The sequence below is a fragment of the Lissotriton helveticus genome, chromosome 6 (assembly GCF_964261635.1).
Source record: "Lissotriton helveticus chromosome 6, aLisHel1.1, whole genome shotgun sequence".
Classification (NCBI taxonomy): domain Eukaryota; kingdom Metazoa; phylum Chordata; class Amphibia; order Caudata; family Salamandridae; genus Lissotriton; species Lissotriton helveticus.
Genome location: NC_136067.1, coordinates 428,251,972 through 428,277,095, shown reverse-complemented (window position 1 = coordinate 428,277,095; position 25,124 = coordinate 428,251,972). Strand labels below are relative to the sequence as shown.

The window sequence follows — 25,124 nt, the reverse complement described above, 5'->3', positions numbered from 1 at the left end:
AAACCTGGACCAGTGTTATGTAATGGCGCACTGTCCCTAATTGCACACGCTACACACATGTATACCTTGCATACCTGCAGTAGAATGTCTAGGGAGTCCATGGGGGCCACTTCCTTGCCTCCAGAGGGGTGCTCTCCAGAGGGATGAGGTGGTGCCCATTGACTGCAGCAACTCTGTGTGATGCACAGTTAGTATGTCTCCTGATGGCCTTTTTGTCTCTGTGCCCTCGTCCGCAGTATGGTGCAGGTGCAGAGGCAGAGTGTTTCCTTCCTTCTTTTGGGGGTCACGCCCCATGAAACGAGGGAGCGTCATCTTGATACAGCAATAGTCCTTTGTGTGCACCAGCGCTATCTTTATCACAGAAAGGGCTGCACAAGCATCAGCAATCCTTGTGTAATGCAAGAGTGCCCCAGGGGTGCAGAAAACAGGTGCACATCCCTGTTACTGCCCAGGGCACACCTCTATTGTTTTTGCATGAAACACAGGAAAAGTGTGCTTGTTTATGTAGGTAAATACTTTGCACAAACACTTTATCAAAATTCAGGTGGTGACTAAGCAAGCCCAGTTCCTGTGTTAGTAAAAACGTAGTCAGTATCTTCGTACAGAGGTAGGGCCTGAGTTAGAGTTTAGCAAACGGTGTGCTGTCTCACAAACGTGACTGCTATCTCGTCTGCTGTATTGCAAGTGCATTATATTCTATGGCACTTTTAATAGGGCAGACTGGATATCTGTCACCTTTGTGACTGAGTGTCCCGTCTTCCAAGCTCTAAATCAGGCCCTTAGTATGGCATTTTTACAGGAGATAATAACTGTATCCTTCCTTGTGGAACATGTTTGAGGTCTTTCTTAAAAATGTATTTGTTCCTTTTGTGTACTATCTAGATTCTTTATAGACATAATAAACTTCTAGTTGAGCATCCATATCAGAGGAGCTGTAGATTTATGATGATTGATTTCACTCTGGGAGTGGCTGATGGTTTTGAAGAGCATTCACGTACATCTATTGTTTTCTGTGTCTGTAGCAGGTGGAAAATTTAGATGAAGTACAGAATTTGTTGCTGAATACCTATTGTTTTTAAGTTGAATTTGCTTAATTTCCTTTTCCTCTCAATAGATTTTGTGGTATCTGGAGAACGGCTTAGCAGAAGATGGAAGCATGATTAATATAACCCAAGCTAACAGACAGGGTAAGTGTCTTAGGGCTGATACAGTAACTCTATTAAATGTCCTCCCTCATATTGCTTTGTGGTAGAAATAGACAAGGTAATAAAAAAATCTTGATCACCCCTTGCCTTAACGTCTGTGTTAATGAGTTAGTTTTCGCTATAAAATAGAAAAAATCAGATCAGTGCATATTGTTTTACAAAAGTGAGAAGTGCCACTTGCTTTGCTCTTTGATTTTTCAACCCTGTAGGCAGGGGCGGTGGGTGACATTTGAAAGTGGTAGGGCGCAAAGTGATTTCCATACAGCAGCGTAGCAAGTGAGCGCAGCGAGCGAGGCCGAACCCCAAAAGGGGGGTTTGGGGGGATAACCCCCCCACGAAAATTTTGAAGAAAAATCGTGCATTTTCAAGCAAATTTGAGAAAGCAGGAAGGTTAATAAAGCAATTGTGAAAGTGCAGTTATTACATTAATAGATGGCATAACATAGGTAGCTGCTTATTCAGTATAACCACAGAGCTTCATACATTCCGTCCTATTACGCTCAGGTGCTGAATTCAGACTATAAGACTTTCATGAAAATCTCAGCTCTAAGAGTAGAAGTTGCACAGCAGTTGGGATACAGGCTTCACAAAGCATTGGTGACGGACAAGTGCTGACAAGCCAACTGCATTTTCCTGAACAGTCCTGAATGGTACTGCCTGTTACCCCATTACCAATAAACAGTTTTTGATGTGGAGTAAATAGATTCCTTGTGTTTTCACAGCTTTAAATTAGAATATTTAGCAACTAGAATGGGATGTCAATGACCCATGACTGATGCCAAGCAAGCAACAATGGCACATGCAGAGGAGTAAAATGTATTGAACCGTTCTCAGACCATCCACAAGGATCGCTTATAGACTAGCATCTGTCCCACCTATTAGTCATGAGCTACCCAATTATGAAAACTTTGCCCACAACCACAACAGGAGGTGCCACTGATGTGAGTATTAAAGGCTAAATTTAAGGTGAGCATTACATAACAGAGACACATTTCAGACTCAGATACTGCTGGAAGGGGATCCAGTTGTCTTTTGGCTGGGAAGTCAGGGGAAGCAATGAGGAATATATGTGTGACATGTCACTTTATTTTACCAGGTCTTTGACTTTGATATATCTAAGCACCCTGCTCGCACACAAACTGCACATGTACCTCTGCACTCCATACAGTGGACACTATCTCCCCCATGCTTCACTTCACGTACAGCAGACTACGTGCAGCACTCTGCACACTATGCCTACAATTCCCAACTGAGCCGAGGGCCCTGGCAGTTCTCCAACTGCTATTTACAACAAATATATGGACCTATTTATTTCCTTTGCGAATGCTTGAATGGCTACCTGTTGATGCAGTGTTTCTTTACTTACATTCTTAAAAGCCTATGAGTCCTCCCAATGACATACTTGTACGGGTGATTGATTTGGCTCCTAATTGTTGCATCAGAGAGAGGTTTGGTACGACACAAGTTGGAGTGCTTCTTGGAATACGTTTTCACAAGAATGCACAAACAATAGATACAGTTACATGGCTGTTCTTCATTAAACGATTCCACGGGCAAAAGGCACCTAAGGAGGATTCTACTCTGGTGATACTATGGTTTAGGAAGACCTCAAAGGGCCTGTCTCAAACACATGACTTTATATCAGCCCTATCAATGTTGAGTATTGTGGCCTGAATATTCAGGCATTTTAACTCAATTTAGAACTTGAATTTTGTAAGTGGTGTAAAGATTCCGAAAGGACTTCTGGATTTCGAAATTTGATCCTGTTGAGGTCAGGTACATCATATACGTGAATATGGCCTATATATTTCATTTTGTTGTTTTGAATCATTCTAATAGTACTAGTTAGATGCTTATATGCACAATCAGAATTGGGATAGGGTGTGGGTTGGTGTTGCCAGCGTTTTATTCTTTTTTTTTATCAGGTTGTATTTGAGTTGGCAGAAGGTTTTCAGCTGAATTGATTTTTCCTCTCAGTTTCAAGCAGTGGAGGCTGCCTGACAAGCCTCCATGGCATTCTCTACTTCCCATAAAGTCAGGTTTAATAGAAGCCCCAAATCTGGATCCCAAAATGAGCCAATGTTTGCTACATGCTGTGGCCAGCAGCAGAGGACAGGCATGTGACCTGTGTGCAGTGTGTGTGGTGCATGGAGATATGTGATCCACGAGTAGTGTGAGTAAGTGATGGAGATCAGAATACATATGCAGTATGTGTGCAATGTGTGATCAATTTCTTCAAACATGTGCAGGGTGCTGGGGATATCATCTATGAGCACATGTGCTGTGTTACTATGGCTCATGGAGAAGTGTGATGCCATGTGCAGTGCGTGGGTTCTGCAACCCTGAGCAGTGAGCACATGTCTAGTGTCCGGGGGTTCAAGATATGTCAACCTGTGCACGGTAGGTGTACATTTTACATCTCTGGGAACATACACACTGTGTGGACTTTGGAAATGTGCAGGATGTGGGGATGCAGAGAGCGTGTGTATTGGTAACACATAACAGCCTTATCTGAATGCTCCTAGCACCCAGTCAGTAATATTAGTAATACATCTACCCAACACCGTTTGATTTCTAATACTCAAATATCAGCATGGAAAATATATTGGAAAGAGAACCATTTTTCCCCAAACATCAACTTATTATTTCTGATTTTCATCTTGAATATGTTTTTCAGTTTTGGCATACATATATTATTTCAACCAAGCAGAAGTGTCTAATTTTGTTCTGGAAAGTTACTGGTAGTTAGAGAGCTACCGGTAGCTTGTGAGCTACTTGTTGGAAAAGCCTGATGCATAGGAGATATTTAGGCATATACGCCGCGTGTGGGGGTGGAAGCTCTGTTTGGATATATGCAGGGCCTGGGGTTCCATATCAAACCGCACATGCGGAGTGTGGGTGATGAAGGTCTATGAGATGTGGAGAGCTCTGTGGACATGTGCAGTGTGGGGGAAAGCTCTGTGGACATGTGCAGTGTGGGGGAGAGTTCTGTGACATGTGCAGTGTGTGTGAGATGGAGAGTTCTGTGGATACGTGCAATGTTTAGGGGTGGGTAGTTCTGCTGACACGTGGAGAGCTCTGTGGTCCTGTGTAGTATGTGATGGTTGGAGAGGTTTGTGATCATGTGCAATGTGTGATGGATGGAGAGCTCTATGAACACGTGCAGTGTCTAGGGAATGGATTGCTCTGTTAACATGTGTGCTCTGTGGAGTATGGAGAGCTCTTTGAACATGTGCAGTGTGTGGGAGATAAAGAGCTTCGTGATCACGTGCTAATTTGAGGAATTTGTCGTGGTATGTGTTTGTTTAGCAGTGCCACGGTGCGTCCAGGGCTTAGTGGGGCTACTACGCCCCAATGGACGCACCGCTGCTGTTACCAAGGTAAACATAGGAGTGCATGATAGAGAAAAACACAATATTGAAACAACTCAAGACAGCTCTATGCATAAAAAAGCCAGTCAAGCTGATCCTCGACTACACAAAAGGCAACACGTCTCCCGGCGTAGCAAGGCAATTTTTATGTGACCAGCCTCCTTTGCATTCTTCATATTCTCCTAAACCTTACCTACTTGATTGAGTATGCGTCTTTTTTATTGTTCTATCACATAACCCTCCATTTATCACACAGCCAATCTCTTGGTAACGTGGGTTTGCCAATTTACCATTGTTGTTTAAATAATGAGCTATAATTCCTAACATAGAACTCAGAATATTTTTCAAAAACAAACATATTCTAATCTAAATGTCCACATAGTGAACACAATCTGTAATGAAAATATACATGGTATTAGTGGCATCAAATGTGATCTAAATGACGATATAATGAGCATTTAAAATGCCATGAGTGGTGTGATCAGAAAATATTTGTATGGGGAGTTAGGTTGCCTTTCAGTAACATTGCTTGACCTTTGTGCAATTTGGTGAACTCCGTTCTAACCACCTTAAATAGTATTTTCAATAAATGCAAATATGTTTTTATGACAAATTCTAGAAAAGTGAGTTCAAAACTTAGCATTCATCTAAGGAGTTTCAATTTGAATCGTATACATCCAAATCGATGTTTCGATTATTTTATTTTAATTGAAAGTGTACAGTAGAAAAAGTAGAAAACAAAAAGTCCCTGATTACGAGCGACCTGGTTAATTGTGATATACGTGGTTGGAGTTTTATTATAAATATCGGTAGATCAGACCAGGGAAATTTTATCGCAGGAGAAATGCACAATCTTGACTAAACCACAGATGATGGTGTCCCCCCGCAAAACTCGAAATTGTGTGGCATTTATAGCGCCTGATAAAGCAAAACTCGGCGGAGATGGACTTTATCAGGCGCAATAAATATGACATCATTTAATGAGGGCATTGGGGCAGCATACTACCCTTGATGATGCTGTAGGAATACACGTGCTTGCCAGGGCTATATAGCAATGATGTGATAGAGAAAAGTAAAAACAAAACCACTTTATTGCAAGTACGGCTCAGAAAGCATTCTCTCTCAGGTGTTCTCATGCACATTAGGCGCACAATCTATATATAATAGAACAAGCATACAAAAAGGGATCACTTTAACCCCTTGCTGTAACTTTGGATCAAAGTGTTTACCCTATAATGAGACACTAGTAACTTTATTACGATGAAGCGCACTTACCCCTTTTGGGTCCGGTGTTAAGTTTGAGGAGTCCTTTGCGCCGCGCTTCACTGGAGGCATGTGTCCTATGACTGAACCAACCATGCCGCAGAATGCGCTCAAAACACAACTTAAAAATACTCTCAGACGTAGCACTTCACACTTGAACTTCATGTGTTTACTACACTAGCTGCTAGTCATGAACCTAATTTTAATAACTCAATCACATAGAAATTACAACAGGAGAGCAGCGAGGCTGAGTGCACATTATCTGCAGAAGAAGCGGCGTGTTCAGTCGGTTTTAAAAACACGGAGTCCTCCAGATGCCAGACATGTCTGTGCAGCCCGCCTCTCCCGCCTCCTCGAGTTACTGAGAGCCCAAGGAATATCGCCGCCGCCCTAGGTGAAGTGACACTCCTTCCCACCGCCTCCACCATGCAGGGAGGTAACATGTGCTACTTGTAGAGGTAGGTAATAAATAATCTGCATGACCTTACCTTACCATGGACCAGGACCACATGAGGGGCTCTCGTCTCACCGCCGTCTGCTTCTGCCTGGGGTCGTGCCACTCGGCCCCCACCCACGCCGTGCCCCCCTAGCCAATCCTGGTGCTGCATGCAGTGCCAGGATTGGCTGATCCACCGCGCAACATCCATTATTGGATGCACGGTGGACCAGCCAATCCTGGCGCTGCATGCAGCACCAGGATTGGCTAGGGGGTCACCCTGTGTACTCGCCCTGGGCAGCCTTGGAGACCCGGCCGGGCTGAAGCCGCACCCCCGGCCCCTTCTCTATGGAAAAGTGTTTTTTGCGCAAAGGCGCATGCGCGGGCAAGTCTCAGCCCGGGATCCTCATGCGCAGCTGCAGCAGACCAGCAGGCCCGCCTTCCCCCGCCCCCCACTCCCTGCGCACTCCAGACCGCCCAATTACAGGCATCAACATGACCATCTGTGATCCCTCCCGTGCTGCGCTAATTTGAGGAATTCGTCGTGGTATGTGTTTGTTTAGCAGTGCCACGGTGCGTCCAGGGCTTAGTGGGGCTACGCCCCAATGGACGCACCGCTGCTGCCTGTAGGTGGACTCAGCCTCCGAATTTTCTGGGTGTCTTGCTTGCCCACCCCTACCTTACAATCTTTCCCTTTCCTGTTCTAATTTATTTCTTTTCCACCCTAGCCTAATTCGTTGTTGGAAAAGGTCGATATTAGACTGTAACGTTCTATTTCGCATGGCAAAGTAAGAGTCCTTAAGTTTACATCCTGTTCGAGAAAAGTCATTCCAAAGGGATTTGTTCCTTCTGGCAGCCATTTTAGCATCATACCTGTGTTCAGTTCGTTACCACGGGTCTTCATCTTTTATAGAGCATCTCTTCTGTGAGCTGTTAATGCTTTGACTCCTATCCACTAAACGCCTAATTAGCCCTTCTCCCTCACCTCGAGAATTTCAAAAGCAATCATTCCCTCTCCTCCATTCACGCTACTTGCGTAAACAGCTACACAGGTTTGTGTTGATCTGCTAATATTGGTTTCTGTTCACTTTCACTAATTTCTCCGTTTCATATACTTTCTCCTCTTTTGTTATGTTAACTACATTTTGCTGCACAATGACAGGTAGAATAAGTTAAACTGGCTCCAGCAGGAAAGTGCCCGGCACACGTCAAATGTAGCATATCAGTCAAAACGTTGCTAGTTTTTACTGACGCCTCTGGGCATTGCTTCAGTATATTGTGTTTACCATAGTGTGGACCCCTTCTTTTCTGAAATCCTGTGCTGTTACTTATTGCCTTGTAATTTTTACCTTCCAAGTTTAACTCTTTTGTGAATGTGTTTTTTTTTTACCTAGAACAGGGTAAAGAAATGACTGCTTCCTGGCGTATGTGTATTTAGTGATCCCATCTTCTAGTTTCTCCCACTGACTCACATGCTCATTTTCACCTACTGTTAGAAACTGAAACTTAATGTGGCTTTTTTTTCAAGAGCAAGGCTGCTATGGACTAATGCAGCCACAGCTTAATGGACTATCTCAGGCCATCACAAATGGAATCAATACAGCCATTTTCACCATTTTTCTTTCAAGAAAACAACAAAAAAGTCCCATTACGGCATTGATGCAAGGAAACGTGTGCTGTTGTTCATTTCTGTCTTGGCCATCTTTTTGGTGACTATTTTAACATCTGTGAATAGAAGAAAATTAAGGCAAGTACAAAATCTATTCTTGCCTAAATTGAGAAGAGCCGATGTTTCTGCTCACGTTATTTGAAAATATATACTACCATGGCAATCTAAGCTGGAAGATTCTCAGTAGAAGGGAAGTTACGCAAGTATGTCTCTTGTCCCCATACCTCTTTAACATGTACGTCTAGCATCTCCCTGCCTATATCTTCGATAGGCGTTTGAAGATCTATCTGCTCAAGATATCTCATGAGAAAGTAGTATTTCTCCTCTATGCAAATGAAAACTAAATGCCTTGCAGAAACTACTAACAAAGACATTAGGGGAATGAAGATAGAATAGCATTGAAATCGTACAAACCACGTCAAAGACGAGGACCTCTCTGTTTTAAAGAATTTGAAGCACAGTCAAAGTCGTATATCCGGAATATGCAAAAGAATCTGAACATTTTAAAGCACTATCGAAAATCTATAACGTAAATGAACGCCACCACTTGATCTAACGTATATATTGAGAAATTGTCATCTCCGACACACCGATTCATAGTAAAGCCCGGGCATCGTGGACAGCAGAAATAGGAAAGATGAGGTCCGAAGAACAATGACCATTCTGCTGCACACTCATAGAACGGAAAATATCCAAAGTGGTCGATTTAGGCTAATTCACGTCTAAATTGTTCAACTGTATTATTACACTCTTGTTTGACTGAAAGTCTTTGGTGTAATTGCCACGGACTGATGTAACCGATGTAATGTATATAGTGCAGACGTGCTACAGCTAACCTGGGAATGTCTCAGAATACTGTAGAGAAACATGTACAGAAACAGAGAAAAGGACACGGAATCATATATCCCTCTCTCCAATATTAGGTCTTGTGTGATATGTTAAACCACCCCCTCCTTCAGTAAGGAAACTTACTGCACTGGCACTCCTTAAAGCCAAGCTTAGCGTACTTACGACATGGGGCAGAGGCTTACTTCCGAAAGTAAAAGATTGTGCACAAGATCTAATATTCTGTAATAAGAATTACCTTTCCTCATTGTCCCGACCCAGGGATATTTGTTCTCCACTAAAACATCAGGATCATGGTAAGCATAGAATGAACAGGAAGAAATTGATGAAACTTTGTGACTATGGGAACAGGTCAATGTCGTATACAGTGTTGCGTGATGCGAGACCTCAACTTGTTGCTCAGTTAGTAATGCTTTGTTAAATTATCAACGTGTTGTGCTGACTGACACTTTTGCACATCTAAAACACATTTCAATTTTTTTTAAACAGAATAGTGGTAAAAAATATGTGGCTGGAACAATAATAATGACCCCTCGGTTTTAACCCTCAACGACCTCCTAGACGTTTTTGACTTGCTCCAACTTTGCCATTGTCCTACACACGACAAAGGAGCTACGCTAGATGCCATCATCACTAGCAAAGATTTAGCCTCCCTCTCGCACATTATCCCCATTGATTGGTCGGACCATCACCTCATCCTCTTCACGATCAACAACTTTTCTCCTCCCCCCAAAAAACCTTAAACCTAAGAAATTAACCAGAAACCTTCACCTTATTCCCCCAGGCGAACTAGAGTCTAAACTTAAAGATAAAGATAAACTTCAACTTCCTCCCCACTCACAAAATGCTAACGATATTACTGAACACTACAACAAAACAGTCATTGAGGTCCTTGACCAACTTGCACCAACTAAATTAAAACTGCAAAAAAACATCCCTTCCAAATCCTGGTTTAATGCTGAACTCAATATTGAGAGACGTGCACTTAGAATGTCCGAGCGCTCTTGGAGACAACACCCCTCTCCCTCTAACCTCACCCTCCTCAGATCCGCTAGGAATAATTACAAAAAAACACATCCTTAGTGAAAAGGCCTCCTTCTTCCGCGCCCAACTTGATCGATCCAAGAATAGACCCGTGGAATTATTCAACATTATCAAAAAACAATCTGCTTCTGCCACCCCCAAGTTGACCGCTACTATTGAAAATTGTGAAGAAATTGCGAATTTCTTTTCTGAAAAAATTGCCAAGATCGACGCATCTTTTGCCTTAACTCCCCCCCTGCAATGTTTCTCTCCCCTCCCTATCCTCTCACCCTTGCCGCTTCTCTTACGCCCCCTCTAGATCCTTTTCCCGTTCCAGATCCTGCCCATCTCCCACACAGACACAAATTCTTCAACCTGAGCAACGCTAATATATCATAATGTCCATATCAATAACACTCCTTTTCAACTGTGTAGTTTCCGTCTCCTCTTTATTTTTTCAAGTTCATAAATTTCAGTTGTCATCTCATCACTTGGTCCAATCACTGGGTACTACTCTTTAAAATATATCTTCTGTATTAACAGAGATCAAACAAGTGTTTGCCTTTGTTAATACTAAAGATATCTTCTAAAGATTTGTAATCAGTGATTGGACCAAGTGATGAGATGACACAACTGAAATTTATGAACTTGAAAAAATAAAGAGGAGACGGAAACTACACAGTTGAAAAGGAGTGTTATTGATATGGACATTATGATTTATTAGCGTTGCTCAGGTTGAAGAATTTGCGTTTTGAAATTTGGATAGACATTTGTCTATCTGTGGTGACAACCCTTGGCGGTGGTTGTATCTTTACCTTAGAGCATAAGCTATTTAGAGATATAAAGGGAAATTATTAATTCTCCACTATTTCGTGCAAAAGAGCTCCCTACTGCCAAATCTTTGAGTATTTCTTCTCCCACACATGGTCACCCCCCAGGATCTCTTCCCCCAGCACACAGCCTAAAAACAATGCATCATGGCTTCATTTTAGCCCAGTGACCGAGCTCGAAGTACTCAACATCATCTCCAAGCTCAATCCCTCCTCTCATACCCTGGACCCACTCCCCCCAACATCGTTCAAGACCTAAAGCATATCATCTCTCCATATTGGACTACCAACATCCACTCCTCCTTGGCTACGGGTTGTGTCCCTGTCTCCCTCCAATTGGGCCAAATCTCCCCTATCCTCAAAAACGCTACAGCCGATCCTAACGACCTTAACAATCTACGCCCCATCTCTAATCTACCTCTTCTTTCCAAAGCCATTCAAAAATGCGTCCTGCTCCAACTAGACAAACACATTGACTCGTTTTGCCTTCTGGATGTATTACAATCAGGCTTCCGAAAGGGTGGTAGCACTGAAACTGCAATGCTCAACATTGTTGATGACATCCATCCCTCCCTCGATAAGGGTGAGGCTTCCCTTCTCATCCTTCTTGATCTCTCTGCAGTCTTCGATACTGTCAACCACTCTACCCTACTCAATACCCTCAAAGTTCGGTTTGGCCTCAGTGGTCCTGTTCTTGAATGGTTCACTTCCTTCTTCCAGTTCAGATCCCAACAAATCAAAATCAGCACCTGCCTCTCTAAACCTATGCCTGTCCACCTGGGTGTTCCCCAGGGGTCTATTCTCTCTCCTTCCCTATTCAACCTCTTCATGGAGCCCCTCACCCTCATTCTAAAGAAAGCAGGTATCAACTACCACCTCTATGCAGATGACACCCAACTTTACTGTAAAATCAAATCCCATTCAGACATTCTGCACCTCAACGACACTCTGACTAAGATTCAACAATGGTTCCATCACAATCATTTGAAACTCAACCCTAAAAAAACTGAAGTCATCCTCTTTTCCCCAAGAAATAACAAGCTCCCCATTCAACACTGGCTCTCTGACCTTAACGCTCTCAACTGCTCCCTCTCCACCTCTAGCTCAGTCAAATCTCTCAGAATTAGCATTGACCAAAACATCAGCCTGTCACATAAAAAATGCGGCGAAAGGATCTCTCTTTTCACTTCTACACCTCAAAAAAATCAAACCCTTCATCCCTGCTGATGACTTTAAATCAGTTGTTCAATCATTAGTACTCTCCAGATTAGACTATGGCAACGCTTTGCTCTTAGGTACACCCAAAGCCCGCCTAGCCCCAATCAAGTCAGTCTTTAACCTTGCTGCCAGGCTTATTTCTGATAGTACGAGGCAAGAACACATCTTCCCCATCCTCAAAGATCTCCAATGGCTTCCCTTGGATGGCAGATACATCTACAAAAACGCCTGCATTACGCACAAAACCTTGCATCTTCAAACCCCACTGTATCTCTCCCAAAAACTTCACAAAGCTGGCTGTTCCAGAGAATTGAGAAGCACAAATGCCCTCATGCTGGTCCCCCCCTTAGTTAAAAAGAAATCCACCCAAGCATGTTCTTTCTCCTGTAATGCACCCACCATTTGGAACTCTCTCCCCAAAGATCTACGCTGCAACCCCTCATACATCAGCTTCAAAAAAGGTCTCAAACATCACCTTCTCCTCAAATATTGGGGTCCTTAATCCTGTTACTTCCCAGGTGCTTCATATCCTGTCCATTTTGTGTTTATGTTCCTCTCTACTTTTTACCTGACCTGCCACCCCTACTTATCTCCCCATATCTACCTCCATCCTCCTTCCTCCTGTTCACTTGTACTCACCTCATTCCCCCTCTTTTTATCTTCTCACCTTTCTCCCTCCCTAGCCACACCTTACCCCCTTTCCTTCTCCCCTCTATTCTGGCCTATTACACTTACACAGTTATCCAATTCCCAGTCTGGTTCTGAATGTTTACTGCCTATCTCTTTGATGTAATATTTATTGTTCTTGACATTTTGCTCTAATTTTTTGCATTTCCTCTTTGTTCGAACTTATTATTGTATTATTCGATCTTGTCCTTCACCTGTAAAGCGCTCTGATACCCTTGGGTCTAGCCAGCGCTATATAAAAGTGTTTAAATAAATAAATAACTTGTGTCTCTAGTCAATAGATGCAAACAAACAAAGAATCACCGTAAGGTAGTTGCTCTTACAAAAAGGAGCATCTTATCCGCAGTCGGGCATAACCTCAATTAAGGCCTTATTGAATAGTCATTAAAAAAACCTGTGAACAGGGAAAAATTAATGACAGGTGGCATGATGAATTGCTCTTAGTTAAGCGCAGGGCATGTTCTTTACTTTTCAGTTCTAGCAGTACATAGCAGTAGCTACAATGGACTCTGTCAGTCTGTATAGAAGTGAGATATTGTGAGGAAAAGTAGCCACTAGAGTGAGAGCACCTTGACCTTCTCGCGGAAGTAAATAAGTCTGCTCCAACCGTTTCACCTTGCTCACCTGATATATAAGCAGGATGTTGGGATGCAGGTCTGGAATGCCACGAGATGAAGCAACTGAATGAAAGCAAAGTTGGTGAACACATCTGGAGTGAAATAGTCAAAGACGTGACCCCATGTGCAGTAATTGTTTATTCAAAGTAGCTAGCTAGTACTAACGACCTGATGAAGAAGGCCTATGTTAATTGGCTAACTGCATTGGAAAAATAAAATGGTTAGCAAGTATGCCATGCAAGTGGATTGTTTTTTATTTAAAACTGGTTTTATTTTATATTTAAACATTATCCAGCACAGGAGCAATTGAATCATATATGCAACAAGTTCGACATTATTACCGATATTATTTACATTAAAAAAACAGAGGTTACATTACAGTAGTTTCTTGACTGGCACCCCTCCCCCATCTTGGCTTAAGCTTAGTCCGCACTCAAAGCATCTTCTTGGGAAACTAAAATATCGTCCAACAGATTATGGATCTAATGTATAGGGGCTTATATTGTCTGTGTCATCCCCAGCCATCTCTAAGTTGTAATATTTTAACCATGGTTACCAAATCTTCCCAAACTTTTTTGGGCACCCTCTGGCAGCATATACAGTTTTCTCTGCCCCATATGTAAGTCCACGTTTGGTCACTATTCTGCCATGTTAGGCAGCTCTGTTTTACCCCAATATCTGGCAATGTCACGCTTGGCCACTATGAACCCAAAATTACTCAATAGGAGTTTGTATCTGGGAATATCAACATCTTTGAAAATGCCCAGGAGGGTGTATTTCGGATCCATAGGTATCTGTACTTCCAATATAGCACTTAGTTCCTTAATTAGTCGTAACCAGTATCTTTGTATTTTCTGGCAGTCCCACAGGGTATGTATGTAGGTACCTTGATCCGTTGTGCAGATCAGGCATTTGGATGTTTCTGCCCTGCCCATTCTGTGGATATTACACACTGTGCAATAACTTAAACGTTATTAATCTCAGATGAAGCTTAATTGCCACTTCCCTTGGGTGCATCAGCACGACCTCACAATCTATGTCCTCGAAGTGTACTTGTGGTTTCCTCCCATTTAACTCTAAGAGCTAATAGTCTATCGGGGATATTAATTATCACAGTTCTATATGTCAAGGAGACTGCCTTAGAGGATAACTGTTCTTGTAGCAGTCTCCCTTCTAGTGGTGCCTATTCAGGGATATCCGTTATATCTGGTTTTTGCTCTCTCCAAGCGTGTTGTAAATGGTAAATATTTGTATTATTGTTTATTTGACAGTTGGTATTACGCTCGGAGCTCCTCAAAAGTAATTAAGTCCCCGTTTTTAATGATGTCACCTAGCGACGTAATCCCAACCCTTGAAGCCCTGTAGCTTCGCCAGTTCTGGTAATCTCCTTCCCTCCCATAACTGTGTTGCCTTATTTAATTTCTTGTCCAAATTCTTCTGTTTTTCTTCTCCCTTCCAAGCTTTGATCGCCCATTGCGTGGCGGGTAGGAGGTGTCGTGCCCTAGCACCACCATATAAATAATGAAGATAGGAGAACTACCAAAACAGGAGTCTCTCAAGCGTATATGGATTGGTCGCCTGGAGCATGACACCATTCATTGATAACTATTAAATGTGCCATTCGATAGTGTGCTTGAATATCTGGCAAGGCAATTCCCTCATTATATTGGCTACGTTGTAATGTTTGCAATGCCACTCTAGGATGACCCCCATCCCACAGCAGTGTGCGTAATTCACTGTGAATTGTCTTTAAAATATTGTCCGGGATCTTATGGTATGTATTTTGGAGTATATATAATAGTTTGGGGAGTATTACCATTTTGTACATGGTTGCTCTCCCTAGTAATGTCAGGGGGAGTTGCCTCCATCTAGCCACATCTTCTCGGAATTCAGCCAGGGTCCGTTTAATGTTGTGGTTAAGGCAGTCAGCCACATCTGTCAAGATGAACATTCCCAGGTACTTAAAACCCTCTATAGTAGTACGAAGGTATTCTGGTATTGAATATGTATCTCTGGGGCCTCCTACGGGATATAGGCTCGACTTCCCCCAATTAATATTGTACCCGGAGTGTTTACCATATTCCCCGACTAGTTGGAGTATCAAGTGAAGCGTCATGTCAGGGTTAGTGACGTATAGCAAAATATCATCTGCGTACAGGGAGATTTGTTCATCTACCAACCTGTCCGCTGATGTCCTGGAGCCCACTGAGTCCTGGATGTGTCCTAATTAGGCAAGCCAGTGGCTCCAGGACCAGAGCGAAAAGCAGGGGGAAAGGGACCAGCCCTGGCGGGTTCCTCTATAGATGGGAAAGTCAACGGATTTTACTCCATTGACTCTAACTCTGGCTCTGGCTTGGGTATACAATAGTTCTACCCAGGTCATAAATGCTTGTCCAAACCCAAAGCTCACAAGGATGCATCTTAGGAAAGTCCAATGAGCCATGTCAAAGACCTTTTCTGGGTCCAGGGACAGTAGCATTTGTGGGATGGCCCAATCTTTCACTGTATCTATTCTGTTGGCCAGTCGAAGGAGATTAAAGCTTGTGGCTCGGCCAGGAATAAAGCCTGATTGGTCTCGATGAACCAAAGACATAATGTTCGAGGCATGTGGGCTGCTGAATTTATATCTGTGCATAGATCGCCGCCTAGTGTTGGGTCCGGATGATTGCACATTGTTGTCCTGGAAGAGTCTTCGAAGTATCACGAGATAGGTGGCTCCTCCCCTGGACTACAGTGCGCATGGGCATCCTCTCCATCCTCAGATTGTTTTTTTCCGCCATTGGGTTCGGATGTACTTTCTTAACTCATGTTCGGAATAACTATAAAAACTTTTTCACAAGGCCTTCGGGGCGTCGGTATTGTCTTTCGTTCGGTGCCTCGTACTTGTTCCAGCTCTTCGAGCCGGACGTCGACAGACGCTTGCCTTTTCGACACTAGAGGCCCCATCCAAGATCGACGATGGAACGGAGTCCGTTCAAACGATGTCCCGTTTGCAACTCCAAATACCCTCACATCGATGTGCACCCGGTGTGCAATAAATGTCTATCACCGGACCACGACGAGGCCAGCTGCATGGCCTGTTCTCGATTCCGGTGGAAGAAGACTCTTAGGCTTCCACGCGCCGCAAGACAGTCGGCACGGGAGTCGGCGCCCGACCCAGAGAACATCTTCGAGGCTGACGACGAAGGGGGTTTAGAAGAAGAGGATCCTGATCGACAGTCAGATCCCGCGTCGGAACAGAACTCGAACTATCATGAGCACGAAGAGGAAATCTCCGTCCAGGATGAAGACATCGTCGAGGTAGGAGACGACGCACAAGCCATCGGAGCCGTCGTCGACGACTCAAGCGATGAGCCAGGCCCAACCGCAGTAGCGGGGCCCAATAAAGACTCTATACCTTCCACGGCTCAGGTCGCGGCATCGCCGGAAGGCCTTAGCCAAGATCTTCATCCACGTTCTCTAGCCCCGCTTCCAGGCCCGGCTAGGAACATTCCAAAAGAGCCATCGGTCAATCGCCCACAATCAGTGGAGAAATCGAAACCAAAACCTAAAGACACTAAATCGAAACCGAAACTGATCAAAACAGTCATCGGCTCGACGCCTTCGGCACCGATCAAGGCAAAAGGTGTCATCGACCCGACGGGGTCACACGAGGGTGTCGACCCAAAGATTGGAGCGAGTGAGCCCGTATCTAAAGTCAAGCGCATCACTCTCACGTCGTCGACGTCCGGGTCCAAAGATGGCGACACTACCGAAGGACTCAAGACTCAAAAGACCCTCGAACCGAAGCTTCGGAAGCCAGTAATTGTCAAGGCCTTCGAGTCGAAAACGACACTCGACCCAAAAGGAGATATCCAATTGAAACAAAAGAGCGTACCTGCTGTGCACCAACAGCTCGAGTCGACGCATGGCCATATACAACATGCTGAACAGTCGAAGTCGGTCGGATCGAAAACCACGCCTCCCTCGAGGCAGGTCAGTCCGTCTTCAATGCTTATGGCGCCGATAAAGTACGGATTGCCCCCGACCGCACGACCTAAGGCGGCCCAGCTCCAAAAGGGCATCGACACATCCAAGTATTTATCGGTAGCTTCTACCACTCGACCCATAGAGCAGGAGGTTCTGTTGCAGGCGCCCTCCTATGATAATCAGTCGAAACTATTCATCAACTCCGATTCAGGAATACTCGCAATTCATAAAAGGAAAATCAGACCGGAAACTCCTATGGAGTCGTACAAAATACCACTCAAAAAGAAGAGTGATCTGCCACATCACCTACTCTTTTTGAACCTATACAGTCATACGGACAGGAATGTACCTATTCTCCCACACATGCCACTGAGGATGTACATCAAGGGTACAATGAAGAACAGTTTAATTATCCTGTTGACACGGATCAAGAGGAGTCCCAACCATGGACTGACCCTGATGAGCCAGACACCATGCCTAACACTCAGTCCTATGCAGTCAAAACATCACCTAATGAGGATACTGCTGCGTTTAATGCCTTGATTGAGAGGGCAGCCCTTAACCATGATGTGGATATGCACGCTGACCCAGTAGAGGAAGACTTTCTGTTTGATACCTTCTCAACTTCAGAAAGATCAGTGAAGACGTTGCCTATGCTGAAAGGTGTGCTCAAACACGCTGATGACATTTTCAAAAAACCAACAAAGGCACAGGTTGTGAATCCCAGGATTGAGAAGAAGTACCGGCCTGCGCCTGTAGACCCTACTTATATCAAAGGCCAGATCCCGTTAGACTCCTTGGTGGTGGCTAATGCTCGTAAGAGAGCAAACTCTCAGACAAGTGGTGATGCTCCTCCTCCGGACAAAGAATCCAAGATCTTGGAAGCTTCTGGCAAACGTGTAACGGCTCAAGTGGCTAATATTTGGAGAATCTCAAATACACAAGCATTATTAGCCATATATGATAGGCCTCATTACGACACGTTAGAGCAGCTGCTACAACACCTGCCTGATGCTTATAAGGAAGGAGCTGAAATGCTAATACAGGAGGGGAAGCTAATCTCAAACGCATCCATTAAATGTGCGTTAGATGCGGCTGACACGGCAGCTAGGGCCATCAACACTAGTGTGATGCTCAGAAGACATGCCTGGCTCCGCATATCTGGTTTCAAGTCAGAGATCCAAACTACTCTGCTTAATCAGCCAGTTAACCCTGACTTTCTGTTTGGTCCTGATGTAGACACAACCCTAGAAAAAATTTAAAAAGACACGGAAACTGCCAAGTCCATGGGAGCTCTACAGTCACAACAGTTCAGGGGCGGTTCCTTTCGTCGCTCCGGTAACAGGGGAGCTTCTAGGGGACAGGCATCACAGCAAGCCCAATACAATAAAGGAGGCGCACAAACCACCTATAAAAAGAGCAATAGGGGTGGATACCGTGGGAACAGCACCAAAGGCAGAGGACGGGGAAATAATAATGCCAGATCCTCCGCCACCAATAAACAGTGACGTCTTGTCACTGCCCCCGGACCATATGACACCGGTCGGGGGAAGACTTCAGCAGTTCCTGCCAGTCTGGGAAGGCATTACCACAGACAGGTGGGTGAGACAGCTTATACAATACGGATATTGTCTAGAACTAACGTCCACTCCACCCAACATACCCCCAAGGCACCGTCCTATGTCTGCAGAGCACATGCACTTATTGCAGCAAGAAGTCATCTCCATGCTGCAAAAAGGGGCCATAGAACTTGTGCCTTTAGAACCACAGGGTACAGGGGTGTACTCTCTGTACTTCTTAATCCCAAAAAAGGACGGGTCTCTCAGGCCCATTCTGGACCTCAGATCCCTGATTTTTTTTTTTTTGTAAAACAATTTTTATTGCAGAGATAATGTCAATTATACAGTATACACACCATCATGAACCCCAGTACAACTGCAGTCACTGTCCGAATATCGTTTGTATACACAGCCTTTGGACCCACATCCCGGAGGTTGGGTGGCGGTCAATCATGTAGCATGGTGCAGTTGGTTCATGTAGAAATAGCTCATCTTTACAATATTCTCCGCTTTTATTTTGTCAACGCCTACCGTGTCCCCCCGCTCTACAGTTGTGTATAATCTCTCTCCATTCAAATAAACAGTTCAACTTTTCTTCCTTCCCCCCTCCCCTTCCTCCCCGTCCCCCTGGTGTCTGAGCCTACGTGTCCAGTGTAGAATCTCGGGCAAATCTGTGTGATTAGGATTGTGGAAACAATACTTAGGTGCTTGTGTCAGGTGTCAGTGCAGGGCCTGATATCTCCTCCCTCGGGGCCTCCTGTAGTGCTACTCCCTCCTCCTCGTCACTCAACTCCATACTATCCCTGAGCGCCTGGACTAGGGTTTCCCATGCTAACGCCGCTTCCTGAGCCTTTTCATTTGCCGTCCGCCGGGCCAATTGGTATCTGAGTGTGCTTTCTGCCGCTGCCCATTTCAGAAATTCGTTCAGCCACTTTTGGTGTGTTGGAGCTGTCTTTGATTTCCAACCCCTAGTGAGCTCCCTCTTTGCGATCATAAGGCCCATGTCAATAAATTTACTCGACAGCTTCGTTTTGCGCGTGTGTGGGAACCAATGTAGGAGGATGACCGCGCTATCATAGTGCAGTGCTCTATCCGTGACCTCATTTAGGGCGTCCCCAACTCCCTCCCAGTACTCCTGGATGCGCTGGCAGTTCCTAAGCATGTGTTGCAAGTCCGCGCCAACTAGCGTGCATCTGGGGCATGCTGCATCAACTGCGCCAAAATATCTCGCTATCTTATTCGGAGTGAGGTAGGCCCTGTGTAGGATATAGAGGTGTATTAATTGGAAACGGGCGTTTCTGGTGCTTTTCCTTGCTCGCTGAAGCAGTTGGGACCTCTTCCCATTGTGTTTTGAGACGTGTTAGTGGTGGTATGTTTTCTGTATGCATTCTGGAGTAAAGACATGTAACCGCTTTCCTCGTTCCTGCTGACATCATCGTATATTGGCATGCCAATGACGTCTCAGGTTCCATCAGTCCCTCTCCCCAATGTGCTTGAAGCGCCCGCACCACCGCTGCATGTACCAAGTAGTCACCCCGTGGAAGATCATAGCGTTCCTGCAGAGTACGGAATCCATCAGCACCCCGTCTGAGTATAAGTCCCCCACCATCTGAAGTCCCGCCTCTTCCCACAGTTGGAGGTTCGACCAGTCCCCCCCATGTGGAAGTGCCGTCAACATCCCCAACGGTATCTCTGGGGCATATGGGTGACCAGGGCCTGCACGCTTTTGCATGCGATTCCAACATAACCTCAGCATCTTTTCCTCCTGGGTCAGTCCACTCAGTAATAATTTCTGCTGGAGGGCTACATAAGCCAGCACATGGCGGGGGGTGCCCGCGTCCCTCTCGTGTTCCGGCCCCCGGTACACTCTTGCCACTTCCTGCGTAAAGAATTGAAGCTGCGCCGCCAGATAATAGAGCTCAAAATCTGGGACCGCTAACCCTCCCTGATCCTTGGGGCACATGAGAGTCGTCAGTGCTATGCGCCGCCTGCCGCCTCCCCATAGAAAAGCTATTATGCTGGACTTCAGGCGCCTGAACACTTCTCCCGGTATCCATACCGGCAAGGTCCTAAAAAAGTATAACAGTCGCGGTAGGGCGATCATTTTGAGGAGGGACACTCGCCCCGTCATAGACAGGGGGAGGGTAGCCCAGAAAGCCATATTGCCCTTCAATCCTCGGATACATCGCCCGATGTTCCCATCCAACAAGTTGGCGGGATCGTGGTATATGTAGGTCCCGAGATAGTGCAGGCAATCAGGTTCCCAGCGCACTCTGTTGTTGGTCGTCGGGCATGTCTCCCCTTTCCGGAGCGGGTATAAGCATGTCTTCTCCCAATTCACCTTTAAGCCTGAGAGCGCCCCGAATCTCTGTAGAAGATCCTCTGCACCCCTAACCGCCTCATCAGCGTTATCCAAGAACAGCAAAAGGTCGTCCGCATACAACGATATATGGTGGTAGGTCCCTCGCACTTCCAGTCCGAGGTACGCATCACCCCGTCTGGCCAGCATTGCAAACGGTTCCATGGCCAGTGCAAACAACAGTGGAGAGAGCGCGCAACCCTGCCTCGTCCCCCGGTTCACATCGTAGCGGTCCGATATCAAAGCTCCCACTCTCACCCTCGCACCCGCCCGTGCATAGAGCACTGTGGTCCACTTTATATAACCATCCCCGAGACCGAATCTCCGCATCACCGCATATAGATAGTCCCATTCCAGGCTATCGAAGGCTTTTTCAATGTCAACTGACAACACCATTGGGGCTAATGCCGTGTGTGGGGGGTCCGCCAGCAGCCTGAGCAGCCGCCGAATGTTGTGGGCCGTGTTCCTGGTTGTGATAAAGCCCGACTGGTCCCTATGAATCAAACCTGTCATATGAGCGATCAATCTCCCGGCCAGAATCGTGCTCAAAATTTTGTAGTCCGTCGTCAGCATCGACAACGGTCGGTATGACGCCGGGTTCGCGCTATCTCTGCGCGGTTTAAGCAACGGGATCATGATCGCCTCGCGCATCGATTGGGGCAGCTCACCTTTCTCCCTGGCTTCATTATACACCGTTCTGAGTCTCGGGGCCAGTAGCTCCATATATTTCACATGAAACTCAATAGGGAGCCCATCCATCCCCGGTGTTTTGTTTCGCGCCATCTTCTTGATGGCCCCCCTAATTTCCTCGAGGCCAATCGGATCCCCGAGAGTCTTAGCGTCTTCCGGGTCTAACTGGGGCAATTGGGTCTCCGCCAACAGGGCTTCCGTCGCCTCGGGTCGGTTCTCCACCCCCTGCCTGTATAAGGTGCCGTAGTAATCTTGGAAGCACCGCACTATGTCCGGTTGCGTGTGATAGGTTTCCCCGTTCGCTCCCGCCAGGGACAGTATTGGGGTGGATCCTCTGTGAGGGTTGGCCAGCCAGGCTAGGAGTGTCCCCGTCTTATCCCCCTCAGCGAGTGTCCTGGTCACATAAGCTTTATAATCGAAGCAGCGTAGGCGCTCCACTTCAACCGCCACTGCCTCCCTCGCCGTACTAACCCTGCCCTGCAATTCGGGGTGGCCGGGCCGCAATCGCTCGGCTTCTCGCAGCGTCCGTTCCGCCCTGTCCACGTCCTCTACTAGCGTCCGTCTTGTCCCCGCAAATTTCCCTATACAGTGCCCCCTTACCACCACCTTGAATGCGTTCCATTCAGCGGCCCTGGAGGAGGTGGTCCCCTCGTTCTCAGTAAAATATTGGGTGATTCTGAGTTCCAAGTCCGTTCTAAAGGGCGGGTCATCCAACGTGTCCGGCCGGAGCCGCCATGTTGGAATCGGTGTAGACCCGTTCATCCAGGCCAGGGTGAGCAGCAGGGGATTGTGATCTGATATTGTACGTGTGAGGTATTCTGTGCGAGCAACTGCCGGGAGAACCTGATGAGAGCATAGGAATGCGTCAATGCGGACATGTAGGTCGTGCATGCTGGAATAGAAGGAATAGTCCCGCTCAGCCGGGTGTTGTGCGCGCCATACGTCAGTGAGATCCCACTGCCCTTGCCAATGCATCCTATGTTTCGCTAGCCTGTGCACCGGGGAAGCATGGAGCGGTGGGTGTGACCTATCCAATGTAGTGTCCGCTATAGAGTTAAAGTCCCCCCCCAGCAATATTGGACTTGCGAAGTAGGTTGCTAAGCACATGGAGAGTTTAGTGAAGTAAGGTGCCTGTTCAGTGTTGGGCGCATACACGCTGCATAGCGCTATAGCACGGCCCCTGAGTAAACCCTCAACTGCTACAAAACGACCCTCCGGGTCCACAGTACTCCTAGTGACTTGGAAGGGGATCCCAGCCCGAATCCATAGCAGCACCCCCCTGGCAAACGCCGAATATGTGGTGTAAAACAGGTGACCCCGCCACCTCCTCTGGAGCGCTACCCCCTCCTGTTTGGTCAGATGTGTTTCTTGTAGGAAGGCGATGTGAACCCCTCTGCGGACTAGGTAAGAGTGAACTTTGTGCCTTTTAGTCATTGAGTTCAGACCCCGCACGTTCCATGATACACATTTTAACGAGCCCACACTATCCATAGTCTTGGCATTGAAGGCTAAGAGCTCTGTTCCACAGTGGCCAGACACCAGTAATGGCCCCCCCCCGTCCCCCTTCCCCAACCGGTTCGTTCCCCACCCCCTTCGCCCTACATCCCTCCCCAGCTCCGCTCTCCTTCCCCTACCCCCCTCCCTGTCCTGAGTAACCCCAACATCTCCAGACATCCACCCCCCCTAGAACAGGACCTAACTGCAGAAGAGTTACCCCCGTCCAAACAATTGAGCAAGGTGCTCTCAAAACTTTCTAGTCCGCAGTCTGTACTGCGGTGGTGCGTGTACTAGCTACCACAGCAAAATTAGCGTCCCTTTTCCCCATTCACCCCTTTATGTACATCCAAACTCACGATTGATCAGTCTCACGTCAGCCTGCTCCATCGGCCAGGTTCGCCATTCCCTCCAGGTCGACGCTGCCAGCCCCCACTTCCCCCAGTTCAATACTCAGCTGCCGAAGACCTCCTCCGCCGTTTGTGGCGTTACCGTCGGGCCCTTCACACTGTCCACCTCCGACAGTTCAGTTTCCGAACCAGTCTGCTTGTCCTCCGAGATCGATTTCGAGTCCCCCTCCTGCTGTGGTACCTCCGCTCCCGAGACCTCTTTCACCGCTTGCAGTGCTGCCTTCCTTTCCACCGTCGTCTGCGATTCCGTCAGTCGCTGCTGATGTAGGCCCTTCCTCCGAATTCGTCTTGATCTCCTGACCGAGCCCTGTTGGAATTCCTCCGCGGCCGCCCTTTGGTGGGCCCCATCCGTTCCAGCCTTGTAGGAGTCCCACCAGTCCCAGGCATCCGCTGATGTATTGAAGAACAGTGCCTTCCCATCCACCGAAATCCGGAGTCTCGCCGGGAACAACAGTGAATATTGCAGCCCCTCCGTCCTCAGTTCCTTTTTAATGGAGAGGAATGAAGCTCGTTGCTTTTGGGTCTCAAAGGTGTAGTCCGGGAACAACGTGACTGCGCTATTGTCAACCTGGAACGGGCCAGCTTCCCTTGCTCGTTGCAGAAGCCAGTCTCTGTCCCTGTAGTGGAGGATTTTGATCACCACCGGTCTCGGGGGGAGCCCCGGTTTGGGGGGTCGGGCAGGCACTCGATGGGCTCTCTCCAGCGTGAAGAAGGGGGAAAGGCCTTCCGGCGCCACCACAGTCCGTAGCCAGTTGTCCACATAACCCAGCATGTCCGTCCCCTCGCTTTTCTCCGGAAGGCCGACCAGTCGTACATTGTTCCGCCGGCTTCGGTTTTCCGCATCCTCCGCTCTCCTCTCCAGCGTCTGGATTCGCTCCAGGGCGTCCGTCAGTTTTCCTTCCAAGGCTTTCTGTCCCGGCACCACGTCCTTCAGGATTATTTCCGTGTCTTTGACCCTGTCGGCCAGTTTCCCATGGTCTGCCCGCAGGAGCCCCAGGCCCGTCGACACTTGAGCAATGTCTTGTTGCAATGCGGTCCTCGTGGCCGCTATAGCTTCCAGGATTCTGTCCTGCATCGTTAGCAAGTCCGACTGGGTATGTGGCATGGCGTCCGGAGCCTCTGTGGCCGTTCCTGCGTCACCTTTTGGTCCTTTCGGCTTCCCCATGTCCCCTCCGAGCCTACCGCCGGGCAAACTCGGAGGTGGTCGAGACGGACAGGTCACTCAGCCGGTCGGCCGGTCGCTTCATCGATGTAGAGCCGTCACCGATCAGACAGTTGCAGTCCGCAGTCCTTGAGGCCAAGGGCGCTCACCCGAAGTAGGCCCGCCGTTATCCGTTCCCCACCGCAGGTCGGTGCCAGCCCCCGTGCCACGCACAGGCGCCTACTTCTCGCACCCCCCCACTACTGCGGGCCGTCGGGGCCTCCGCTGTCGTGTAGGGTGTCCGCGTTCAAGGGATCCTCACTGCTGCCGGTGCAGG

At 46.9% G+C, this 25,124-nt stretch overlaps 1 protein-coding gene across 1 annotated transcript in view; it reads left to right on the top strand.

Annotated features, from left to right (window-relative positions):
* TRAPPC12 (trafficking protein particle complex subunit 12) overlaps positions 1–25,124 on the top strand; it is a 1,039,319-nt gene that overhangs the window by 743,046 nt on the left and 271,149 nt on the right. Inside the window, exon 7 of the mRNA XM_078647874.1 lies at positions 1,115–1,187. Coding sequence (XP_078504000.1) covers positions 1,115–1,187 — 73 coding nt within the window. The remainder of the gene's footprint in view (positions 1–1,114; positions 1,188–25,124) is intronic.